Genomic DNA, 13271 nt, shown 5'->3' with positions numbered 1-13271 from the left:
TCATCACTCAAGGACAATGAATGATTTAGTCCTCCTTTTCGGCTGCATTGTCGGAAAATATTTGGCTAATACGCAGAGTGATCGGATTAAAAAAAACTTGTTTGCTGCTTGACTTAAATCTGGGCTCAGGTTGTACCCAATCACTTGAGAATATTTCTGTGATTCTTGAAATAATTGAATTACAAGGGAAACCCTGACTAGCGAGCATCAAGTTAAGACTGAAAGTAGACTAAAACTTTTCAAAAAGAACCTAAGGTGGGGATTGCATAGTGAAATATAGTGTGGGATAGAAAACCTATGCTAATTAGCTAACTGCTCTCCAGATAAAAACATTCACATAACATATAGGTATATATAAGTACTACTTATAAAATGTTTGCATATATGATTAAACAGCATTATACATTTTCTATTTAACTTAGTGAAGGTAGCAATTTGTGTGCCTTCTTTCTTTTGTTGTAGTTCTTGATATTCGCAAGCTTGCTTCAATCGTTACCATGTTTTTGCTTCTTCCTTTAGCATCACGGCAAACCTTGGAACTCACACCCAATAAATACAGTACAAATTATACAGTATTCTATTGCTGAACAGCATTTTAACTGACCTCGTCTTAGAGACCTAATTCGTCATGAGCACGAACACAGGAAAGTTTGAATTTGATCAGTTGTTCTGGATGTTGTTTATCGGAAAAACGGCCTAAAGAGGGGGCCGAAAAATCATCCTATTTTGTGGACTTTAGTGAAAGTTGCGATTTGTGTTCTTTATTTTTTTATTTGGATTCCTTGATAATAGCAAGCTTGGTTTCCATGGTTATCATGTTTTGCTTCTCCCTTTAGCATTACTACAAACCTTGCCACTTATAGCCATCAAATACAGTATGAAATATACAGTATTCTTTTACCGACCAGCATTTTAACTGACCTTGAGCAATAGATAGATTTCTTCAAGATCTTTCAAGATCTAACTCATCATACGCACAAACACAGCAAAGTTTGAATTTTCTATGTCTTTGGGCACGCAAAATAGGTTGTTGATGTTGTTCTTTCGTGGAGAAATGCAGTAAAGAGGGGCTAATTCCATGCAATTTAGCGAGGGTAGTGAATTGTGTGCCTTTTCATATTACTTGATAATCGCATGCTTTGTTTCCATGGTTATTATGTTTTTGCTTCTCCCTTTAGCATCACTGCAAGCCGTGGAACCCCTCTAACTCACCCTAAATGTCTCACTAACTTCTATTTACCAAGCACACGGGAATGTGAACTGAATGAAAAGAAAGGAATCGTAGAAGGGTGACGCCGTGACGTTATCCAGGAGGTCTACTGTATTCTGATCTTCTGTTTGAACTTCTGGCATCCATTTACATTCCAGTACGCTTCCAAAGTTTCCCGGCTTCTGTGCTTTTGTGCGGGATTTCCAGATAATGACCACCGGAGATTTAGGAGCACTACTCACCGTTTTCAAAATCTCCTCACTTGGCAATATTACCGAGCACTCGTGGCGTCTTATCTCCTCTACTTTCTGCGCTTCCATCCCAGAAGCTTTATTGGCAGCCAGACTGAAGATAGTTCCTTATCGCGAGCTCATAACACCGTATAGTATCGTTGTGTGGGAGGTCGAAAAATGTTGCTTGTTTTCATTTTGTCAAAGCCTGTTGCTTTATAGATGAACTTCCTTTAGGGGAGGAAATATAGAAAGAAAAAAATGATAGAAAGATAGAAAAAAAAAAGAGAAACAGTAAAAGAAAAATAATAATGGAAAAAGAAAAAGAAACGTAAACTAAGATAGGGAATGGAAGGAAGAAAATTAAGAAAAGAAAATTAAAGAAAGGAAAAGGTTGGAATTAAATGAGATGAAAAAGTAAAGGAAGAAAAGGAAAAAAGGGGGGAAAGGAAGTAAATGAAAGAAAAGGATGGAAAGGAAGAAAATTAGAATAAGGAAAAGAGGAAAGGAAGAAAAGAGAAGGAAAATGAAGAACGTGAATGGCAGAAAGGAAATGAAAAGAAAGAAGTAAAATGAGAAAGTGTAAAGGGGAAAAAAGGAAAAAAAGGAATAGAAGAAATTGAAGTAAGGAAGTAAAGGGTGAGGGAAATAAGTAAATGAAGAAAAAGATATAAGAAAAAGAAGGAAAGGAAGGAAAGAAGAAAAGAAGAAAGGGTGATTATAAAAGAAAAGTAGGTAGGGAAGGAAATGAAGAGAAGGAAGTTAGAATAGGAATAATGGAAATGAAGTAAGGAAGGGACAGAAGGAAGTAAAGCAAGAAAAAGAGAGCAATGAAATGTAGAACATTTATAAAGAAAGAAAATGACTTAAGGAAGAAAAGGGGAGGATGGAAGGAAACAAAGGATGTAAGAAAAGGAAAGAAGGTATGGAAAGAAAGGGAAAGAAATGAAGGTAAAATAGGCAGAAAATGAAGTAAAGAAAAAAATAGTGGTAAGAAAGTAAAGGAGAGGTAAAAAAAAAGTTAAAAAGAAAAATAAATTTTAAAAAATGTAGAAAGGACACCAAATTAAAGGAAAGGAAATCAACAAAAGGGAAAGAAGGAAAGAAAGTAAGAGTTAAAGGGGAAGGAAGTATTGGAGGATAAGGGGGTAAGGAAGGAAGGATGTTAAAAAGGAAAGAAGGAAGGTAAAAAGGAACGAAGGAAAAAAGGAAGGAAGCAAAAAGGAAGGAAGGAAGGAAGGAAATAAGCCAGGAAGGAAGGAAGGAAGGAAGACAAGAACATATGAAGTCATAGGATATTAAAGTCGCCTATTGCGCTAGAGTTTTGTTGTGATCTCCGGGGAGGAAGCCGTGTCAATTTCAGACCTTGAAATGAAAAGAGGCTCCCCGTAGTTGCGTATGTGTCCTTGTCTCTACCTTCCAAATGCGGGGGGAGAGGGAAGACTTGGAGGGGGGGGGGGCATAGTTGCGGCGAAATTGAAAATTCACAACGCTCGCTGCAATACGGAACGGAGGTTAAGTGCATCCAATCCATTTAGTCGGAGAGTGCTGCGGCAAATCACTGCTTTTATTTCAATACATATGCTAAACCTTGGTTTTTTTCCCGGGGGTAAGCTCCCAAAAAGACAGACAAAAACTAGTAGAATTCCGATTTTAGTTTACAAGTAGAAAGTAGTTTTGGGGGTTTTCTTGGCACTCAGTGCTTTGGAAGAAATCCTTTCCATTTCTAATCTGTGTATTCCAAATCGACATAATTTCGAATTAACAAGGCAGAAAAGAAAATATTAACTTGTTAAATAATCTTCCCATAATATGTCATGATTACCGATGTGAATCACCTGTGGACTCTGATTGGCTCCCTCTCCCTATTTAAACCCAGTCCGGTCTGTCCCCATTTGTCAGTCCGTCTGCGAACCTCATGTAACACTAGGCAAGCCTTTCTCGACCCTGACTCCCACCTGCTTTTTTTGCTCCTGTCTGTCCCCCGACTTCGACCCGTTTTTGATCCTAACCACGTCTGCTCTCCCGTCCGGGCTTTCGACCTTTTTTTGTCCCCGACAACGTCTACTCTCCCCTTCTGGCTTACAGCTCGTTTCTAACCCCGACCACGTTTTTTCTCTCCTGTCCCGGCTACTGACCCGTTTTCTGTTCCCGACACCACCATCGCTCGACACAGAAGATCCACTTCCGCGTTCAGAGCGACCTGCTTCCCGCATCCAGCAATCACCGGATCGTGAGCGCAACCCTTTCTCTTTCTTCCAATAAAACTTGTGAGGAAACGCAACGCAAGTGGGTCCTGTGTCCGTTATGGTCTGGACATAATATTCCCTTTTTTTTTCGATACAAATTGATTTTTTCTCTCCAATATACTGTACCCCTGGATACGGCGCCCCCTACCTTACGTTTTTCAATACGGTGTGGAAGACAACGCGTTTTCTGTCCTCGTTACCAAATTTTACCCACTAAACAACAACCAATGATTGTGCGTGCTCAAAAACTTTGACATAAAGCTACTGTATATCTCTAAGACGACTGCTATTGGTTGCCGACATATGTTGTCATTATGAAGATGTTATTGGCTGATTTACCTCCCACAATGCCTTTCTCTCCCTTTTTCCAGTTCAGAATCTTAGGCGCTTTGTAAAAAATGTACTGTATTGATTTGCCACACGTCCCAAGACTTGCAGTGATGTTCGAGGGAGAAGCAAACACATGATGACCGTGGAATCGAAGAAAAATAGAAGGCGGCAGACAAATTGTTAACATCAATAAGGACTATGGCCATCATCTTGATTCTAATGTTTAAAAAGGAGGCAACTAAATCAAGCAAATCTAATAAGGGCATGGCAATCATTATAAATGTACGATTTGAATCAGTTTCAATTCAAAATCTGCCATCTCCTTACCCGACTGCATCCACCTGCTACTCCACTGTATCAGCTCAAGTCAGGTAACATGAATGTAAATGAAATTTCGTTTTTATTCTTTACATGTGTATCCAGTTATAAAGTTATATAATCCTATGCTTGTATGATACACATAATTAGTACTTACTATATAACAACTTACGTTTTTTTTTTTTAAGAACTGAGTTCTGAGCTAATTAGCACACGTTTTTATGCAATAATTTCACTTTGCGATCCCCGCCTTCAAACGTATTGAACTGTACATAATGAAGGACAGCATATTAACACTTAGTTAGTGAAATAGCCAATCGGGAGGCAGAAGACGACACACCATGCAAATCAGTAACATGGCAAGACTGCGAAGTGTCAAAGTTCCTTTGAGAAGATCCAAGGTACAAACCCCGTGATTATGCTAACTTCACGCCTCTGTTTGTAAATGGATTATTGACGGTGAGTGGGGTCGGGGGTTGGTGGAGGGGGTGGGATCATCTCAAGGAGAAGAAAGGAAGTCCTTTTTCTGCGGAATGCAAAGACACTGCAAGTTAACCCAACGTTTACCTAGCGCGCTACGACACGTCCCGGGGAATGGCGCTAATTCCACAATGGCTGGCAGGAAAAACAGACCGACTCACTCAAATAATTACAACCTTGGGAAAAAGCAAGAACTTTTCCGAAATGTGTCCGACGACAGGGGTGTCAAGCTCATTTTAGCTTCGGGGGGCCGCATGCTAGAAAAAAGACACTCTCCAGGGGCCGGACTAGTAGGTTAAATAGAAATTAAGAAAGAGAGAGTGGGAGGGAGAGAGAGAGAGCGAAAGAAGGAATGAGAAAGAAAGAGAAAGAAAGAATGAAAGAAAGAAAGGAAGACAGAAAGAAACAAAGAAAGAGGGAAACAAAGAAAGAGAAGGAGATTAAGAGACAGACAGACAGAAAAGAAAAAGATAGAAAGAAAGGAAGACAGAAATAAACAAAGAAAGAAAGAGAAAGAAAGAAAAAGAGAAAGAGAGAGACAGACAGAAAATAAAGGAAGAACGAAAGAAAGAAAGAGAAAGACAATTCAAAATAGGTGAGCAAAGAGAAAGAGAGACAGACAAATAGACAGAGAAACAGAGAAAGAGAAATAGAGAAAAAGAGTAATAAAGTGAGGAAAAGAGAAAGAAAGAGAGAGCATAAGACAGCTACAGTTGCTTTGTAGTGACTTGGCCTGGTTTTGGCGACATAATAATAATAATAATAATAATTTCCTTTGTATTGTCATTCTTTGTAACAATGTACACAGAACGAAATGTCGATACACCTGACCCGTTGTAGCGAGTCGATGCAGCCGCAGCCAACAGAGGGCGCCGCCATTATACCAATTAGGTATGTCTCGGCCGAGGCGCGAACCAGCGACCTCCCAGTCTCAAAGCGGGCACACTACCATCTAGGCTACTGTCAGGGGGACATATTTCAAACTACAGCTCTTTTTTTTCTCTTGCGCTTCTCTCAGCATCTTCTCACGGGCCTGATCCGGCCTGCGGGCCTCCAGTTTGACACCCGCTGGTTTACAAGTCCTCCCTGTTGTTTTTTATCGCCTTCAAGGTAAATGAGCTGGGGGGGTTTCGGGCCTAATACCAGAATAATTGCAAATGTCTGCAGGGGGGTGATGGCGTGAGGGTAAAGTGGGGTAGCATGGGGGCGTTTTGGGGTTACGTAGAAATAAAAAGTCAGGAAATGAGTTTACACGCAGGCAATTTTCGCGGTCAAAATTTATTTTTAACAATGTGGATTTCTTCTTTTACTATAAGAAATTTCTTTACTTAAAGGTAAAAATCAATTTAAGTCCAAATCGATTTCCATTTTTGATTTTTTTATTGTAAAAAATGTATACGAGAAATTTCCTTTTTACAAGTCTGAAATAATTATAAGTATTTTTACAATTATACATTTGTTTTTCTTACAAGACTGGAATCTGGTTCACAAGCACACATTAAATATTTACAAGTACTATTGGTTTACATACAAGTAGAGTTTTCTTAAGTGCACAACTGCAATTTTTTACAAATAAGTAAACAAGTAAAACTCTTTTTTTGCATGTTTAAATTTATTTTTAATGAGTTTCCATTTTTTATTTAAGAGATATACATTTCTTTTATAGGTACAGATTTTTTGTGTTTACTTTGTGTACATTTATATTTCAAACGTACACATTTATTTCTTGGCAAGACAATAGTCAGAATTTTCTATCTAACAGTACACTTTTTTTTTCTTTTTTATAAATACGAATTTATTTTTCACAAGTAGAAATTTCTCTTCATTTGTTAAGTACAAATACTGTATTTTTTACCATCACAAGTAAGATTTTCCTTTTTAGGAGTACACATTTTTTTTTTCCCAGGCCCGAAATTATTTTTTACAATCACAAATATTTTTTAAAAAAATGTACTTTTAAAATAACATTTTTTTACAAATCATAACTTTTTTTCATCCACAAGTACAAATTTATTTTAAAAAAATGTATTCCTTTTCTTTCCTTCTTTCTCTCTGTTACTTTTTTGCCTTTTGGGCAGCACGGCGGCGCGGTGTTTAGCGCTTGTGCGGCACAGTTCATGTCATGGGAACCTGTCGTGGGTTCAAATCCAGCTCCAGACATCCTGTGCGGAGTTTGTATGTTCTCCCCGTGCTTGCGTGGGTTTCCTCCGGGCACTCCGGTTTCCTCCCACCTTCCAAAGACATGCATTTCAGGTGATTTGGCCGGTCCAAATTGTCCCTAGGTGTGAATGAGCGAATGAGTTGTCTGTCCCTGTGTGCCCTGCGATTGGCTAGCAACCAGTTCAGGGTGTCCCCTGCCCACTGCCCGGAGATGGCTGGGATGGGCTCCAGCTCCCCCGCGACCCTAATGAGGATAAGCGGTACGGATTATGAGATGTATTCCTTTTTTATGTCTTTTTTTTTCTAAAGGTAAAAAGCGTTTTTTTTTACAATCACAAATCTTTTTTACAAAATGTATTTTTAGAATTAACATTTTTTTACATTTTTTTTTGTCCACAAGTACAAATTTCTAAAAAAAAAAAATCCTTCGTTATAAGTTTCATATTTTTTTTTAAGGTAAAAAACATTTTTTTACGATCACAATTTAAATTAACATTTTTTACAAATCTTACTTTTTTGTCCTCAAGTACAAATTTATTTAAAAAAAATACTAATTCTTTTTTTTATAAGCGTAATTTTTTCTAAAGGTAAAAAACATTTTCTTTTACAATCACAAATCTTTTTTTTACAAAAATTTATTATTAGAATGAGATTTTTTTTTTACAAATCCTTTTTTTTGTCCATAAGTAAAATATTTTTAATACATACTAATTCCTTTGTTATAAGCGTCATTTTTGTTCTTAAGGTGAAAAACATTTTTTATATTTATTTTTATATTCAAGTAATTTTTTTGTTACATACATTTTTACATGAACATATTTCCTTTTTACATATATTAATTTTCAACATTTTTTTACAAGTACTAGTTCGAAAATCCTCGTACATATTGATTTTTTTACGTACTATTTTTATTTTTCCTTGCAAAATTTTGTTTTTCCTTCACATACAAATCAAGATTTTAAAGGTAGAAGTTGTCTTTCCATCTTATTCCCGTTCTGAGCTTGAAATGGACTCGGTGCCATAGCATCCCCCGTTCCCGTAGGAACAAGATCAATGGGGTCATGGAGTCAAGAACATGGGAACGCTAAGCTAACTCCGCACGAGATATCCAACACGTCGTGTTACGAGTCCCATGATGCCGTTTAGCGTATTTGGCGCCCGTCGTGTGAGCCGGAATCCAGAATGCGGGAACCGCTGAAACCTCAACAATCTTGCTATGAATAGCGCAGAAGATGATTTTGTAAACAATCTTTTATGGTTAGGTGAAAGTCGAACATTTTTTCCCACAAATGACAACTTCACGGTATAACACATTTTTTAGTTGCGTTTGCTAAAAACCTCAACAGATTGCCACAGTTGGGGTAGTGAGGCATCTTCTGCGAGGATTTTATAAACAATCTTTTCAGTAACGTAAAAATTGGACTTGTTTTCACACGGATGAAACTCACAAAATGTAACTCGATTGTAAAAATATGTTTTTAGTTGCATTAGCTAGAAACCTCAGCGGATCGGCCACATTCGAACAGGAAAGTGAGGTGGGAGTGAGGCATCTTCTGCGAAGATTTTGTAAACAATCTTTAACGCTAACATGAATTTCTGACTTTTTCGTCCCTCCATTGAAAATCCAAAAATGCACATTGTAATAAAACGTTCCTGCATGATAAAGAAATCTTAATAGATCGCCACATTTGAACGGGTTAGGGAAGGGAGAGTGAGGTATTTTCTGCAAAGAATCTTTAACAGTTACGTAAATATTCAAAAATGCTACCACACTAAAAAAAACCTTTTTTTTGCACAATAAATACATCTTATAAGATCTTTACATTCGATCAGGAAAGCTAGGGGGAGTGAGTCATCTTCTGCAAGGATTTATAAACAATCTTTGATAGTCATGTAGAAATCTGCCTTTTTCCCACAGGTGAAACTCACAGAAGTCTACTACACCGAGTAACACTTTTTGCACGCGACAAAAATCTTAACAGATCGCCACAGTTGAACAAGTAAGGGAGGGTAGGAGTGAGACATCTTCAGCAAAGATTTTGAAAACAATCTTTTATGGTAACGAGAAAATCCAACATTTTTCCCACGGGTGAAACTCTCAGAATGCTAATACTTCGAAATGACACTTTTTTTGCATGATACAGAATCTCTCACGGATCGCCACATTCGAACAGGTAAGCGTGGGGGGAGTGAGGCATCTTCAGCAAAGATTTTGTAAACAATCTTTTACGGTAACGTAAAAATTTAACATTTCTTTCCAACTAGTGCGGCCCACATAATGTAATTACATTGTAATAACACTTTTTTGTTGCACTACCTAAAAACCCTCACCCTAAAAGTTATAGGGGGGCATGTGCTGCAAATCTGTGATTAAAATGACCCTCCCCCTTAAAAACAGCACTCGTGCACAGGTAAGGGAAGTAGGGACAAGGGATTTTTTTTCTTCATTTGCGAATTCTTTAAAGGTAATGCACCCCTGCCAAAAATAAACTGCCCCAGGGGATGGGGGACAGTCCTTTCCCCCCCTGCCTTTCTTACCCCACCCGAAACACTCATGAACAGGTAAGTTACATTTAGGTTACCTGACTTGCTTTTCTTGCAAGATAATGTCCCCCTCTCAAAAAAAAATAAGCGCCCCAAAGGATGAAGATGCCCCACCCCCTCTGCCTAGCCCCACCCATGTTACACTCCTTCCATGACAGAAAAGAACGTGAGTAGGAGGGATGTCAAACTACAGACTTAAATCGGTCATTTCTCGAAATATGAAATCAATTTCTTGTAGATCAAAACGTAGAAAAAAACCATTACAGTAAATATTCATAGGCATTTTCAAGCTTCAATATAAAAGTACTTGGCCACCTGGGGGCGCTACAAGGATGACACACCCAAACAGAGGTGCCTTGTTGACTCTTTAGGGGAAAAAAGCTGTCAAAGTTAAAGCTTTAACTCGAGTTAACTCCATGTTGCTTTAACATTTCGAATCACTAATAGCAAATCCAATTCCGGTAGAAGCAGGTAGATGCTGTAACTTAACTCTAACTCGGGTTTAAGTTATCTTAGCTTTAACCTTTATATGGCTTGAACTCAAGTTATCACCAAGATGCTTTAACACTTTAAATCACCAACAACTTCAAATCCTCAAACGTCTTCGAAGTAAGCCCTGGATGGGTGCGGTGGGGATGGGCGGAGACACTACCACCCCCCCCCCCATTTTGATAAATAATTAATTCACACAATGTTTTTATCACCAAACAAGAAAACAATAAGCAATATGAGTTATGAATCTGAGTTTAGCGCAGAATAGTGACAGGGAGGGAAATTGAGCTCAAGGGTGGGTGGGGGTCTTTGGGTGCTGTGCGCATCAAAAAAATAAATACATGAAAATAAATGAGAAAAAGTAACAGAATTTCTTCATTACCAAGTGAAAAATAAGCAATACAAATTAAGACTTTAGTTGTTTTTACAGACTAGCGCAAGGAAGAGGGGTGTTGGTGGGGGGTCTCATTGGGCTCTATGGGGAAGGGTGGTCTGAACTACCATCCCCACTCCCCCCAAACAATTAGAAATCACAAATTAAAAAAACAACATTTTATTCAGTTCCAAGCAAAAATATGATGAAATCTGAGGTATGAATTAACAGAAACCAGTTCGTATGAGCACAGCGTAGCAGCACGATGCCAGACAAGCATGGCTGGCACCTCAGATAGGGATTCCACCATGTAAAAGAGAGACATTTTTCAACCAATGATTTTTCATTAAAAAATAACATATATGATAGTAAATTTGCCTAGTAATCAATCCATTTTAAAGCACTAAATATTACACACTGTCCCTTTAACTGGTGCAGACTACTGCAAAGGGGTGGGGTGGTTGCTAGTTAAATGCTGTGACCCCCCTCACCCCCTCCCAAAAAATACATGCATGAATAAAAAAGAATTGCTGAATTTCTTCATCAATAAACAAAATGTCTTTATTACCAAGTGACAAGTAAGAAGTAACACTAGTTAAGATTTTCACTTAACTAAGCAAACTAGTGCAAGTGGGGATTAATCTCAAGAGGGGGGGGGGTTGTCATCGGATGCTGTGAACTGAATTTCTTCATGAACTGACAGAAGAAAATTCAGCATTATGAGTTAATTTAGTGCAGGGTTAGCGCATAGATGTAAGGGAGGGAATTGTCTCATGAGGGGGTCTTCGGATGCTGTGCAAGTGTGGGCAAGAAAAGGGGGTATTGTGGGGGGGGGGGGGGGGGGGGGGGGTACTTTTCCACACCACTTCAAAAGCAAGGTGGGCCGGAGTGGACCACCGGAACAGGGTACGCAAGTTTGCACTTGTTGCGACCCCCCCAAAAAATAACCCTGAACAATTTAAAAATGAGAGTGAGATTTTCTCGGACGAAGTGAAAAGTTAGAGGAGAGGGATGGGGGGGGGGGGGGGGGGGGGGGGTTAGAGTAAATAGTAAATAAAACCCTGAATGAAAAAAGACTCACGTTGCAGCGTGTAGAGCAGCAAGGTGCACAGCAGCAGCAGCCACGCGTGTCCCAACTTTATCCCGTCCATTCCTTTTCCTTCTCTTTTTTTCTCTTCCTCTTTCTTTTCTTGCAAACTTTTGCGCTTTTCCGGTGGCCTTGTCTCTAGCGAGCGTGCAGTTTGCGTTTGGCTTCTACTCTTCTTTTTTTTGGAACTCACAGATTTGCTCTCTCTTTCTCTCTCCCTTTTCGCTCTCTCTCTCTTTTAGCTCGCGCGCACGCGCAGTAATCTGACGCGGGTGGTACTCCTCTTGATATGTTTGCACAAAAGGTGCCCCCCCTTCTCTTAAATCCCCTCCCATCTCTCTCAAAGAAGAAAAGAGGAAAAATTCTTGAGTGTGCTTTTCAGAAACGGAAGTAATTGAGTATTTTTTTCTGCAGAAATTGCGTGGAAAAATGATTACCTCGCCTTGCGTTAGTTTTTCTTGTTTTATTTTCTGCTTCAAAATAAAAGATCTATATATATACATACACATATATATACAGTGGGACCTCGGTTATCGCAGATAATGGAGACCAAAACCACCTGCAATAAGTGAAAATCCGCGAAGTAGCAGCGCACCTTAAAAAAATAAATAAATAAATAAATATTAATTTTGTTTTATTTTATTATTATTATTTTTTAGACCCGGTTAATGGGGACCAAAACCACCCGCGAAAAGTGAAAATCTGCAAAGTAGCATTGCCCCTTCAAAAATGCTTAAAAAAATATATATATTTTATTATTATTATTTTTTAGACCTGCGAAGCTCTGAACCCGCGAATGTGGAAGCACGAAGTAGCGACGCCCCTTCAAAAATGCTTAAAAAAAAATATTTTTTTTTTATTAGATTTTTTTTTTTTTAATTATTTTATTCTATTATTATTATTTTTTAGACCTGCGAAGCTCTGAACGCGCAAACGTCGAAGCGCGAAGTAGCGAGTTATTAAATGTACTATGCTACCTCATTAGCAGATAATTAGTATATAAAAAGTATTAAAAAAAATACTGCCACCTACTGATATGGATGACTATTATAGTTCCTCATCTGAAGATCGCAAAAATACTGAATAATGGCCTGATTTTTTCGGAAAGATAAAATATGGCAAATTCCAGCGGCACACTAGACAAGGTCTCACAGCACACTAGTGTGCCCTGGCACACTGGTTGAAAAACACTGATCTGAGGGACACTGGGGACACTGGCAGGACCACAACAAAAACAGTGTTTTTTTTATTTACAGTACTTTTCCTTACTACTAAAGCAGGCCAGATTAAAAACACTGATGGGCTGTATTTGGCCCGCAGCCTTTAGTTTGCCCAATTCTGGACTACTCAAGTTGCAGTGGAAAAACAAAATTTCTTACTCGATTTTTGACGCCATTTGCGCCAATTTGGTAAGCAAACAACCACAAAGAAGGAAACGATGGAGGCAACGCTCAGCATCCTCCGACTTAAAGGAATATTTTTTTCGAAGGGGGGGAGTAACTAATCCGTCTGTGCCGAGCAGACATACCACTCATTCCGAGACGCAAAATCCTTAAAATCTGTTTGGGTATTTACAGGCTATGCTGCAGGCTAACTGTTAATGTGGGGCAGGGTCAAATAGATTTAAACTCAACTTTGACTTCAACGGATAAGGTTGCCGGTTCTTCTGCTCTTGGGCTCCTCCTGGAGTTGGTCAACAGAAATTTTGTTTTGAGAAAATACACAAAAAGGTTCAAAGCGTTCCAGTAATGTGTTTATGGCACCAAAGCACTGCTATTTGGGTTAGGTGGGGCATGGG

General features: G+C 38.7%; 1 protein-coding gene across 3 annotated transcripts in view; it reads right to left on the bottom strand.

Moving 5' to 3' along the window:
• Window positions 1-11709, bottom strand: part of bcam (basal cell adhesion molecule (Lutheran blood group)) — a 90632-nt gene extending 78923 nt beyond the window's left edge. For 2 of the 3 annotated variants that reach the window (XM_088326720.1, XM_088326721.1), the window contains exon 1: window positions 11468-11709. In XM_088326720.1, the coding sequence (XP_088182846.1) occupies window positions 11468-11537 (70 nt within the window). In that variant the 5' untranslated portion in view covers window positions 11538-11709. The remainder of the gene's footprint in view (window positions 1-11467) is intronic. The other variant, XM_088326722.1, reaches the window with a different exon arrangement.
• Between the last annotated feature and the right edge of the window lie 1562 nt (window positions 11710-13271).

Source organism: Urocampus carinirostris, chromosome 2, assembly GCF_059441175.1.
Source record: "Urocampus carinirostris isolate Australia breed hairy pipefish chromosome 2, RoL_Ucar_1.0, whole genome shotgun sequence".
In the NCBI taxonomy this organism is placed as follows: Eukaryota; Metazoa; Chordata; class Actinopteri; order Syngnathiformes; family Syngnathidae; genus Urocampus; species Urocampus carinirostris.
The sequence above is the reverse complement of the archived record's forward strand: the minus strand, read 5'-3'. Positions and strand labels throughout refer to the sequence as shown.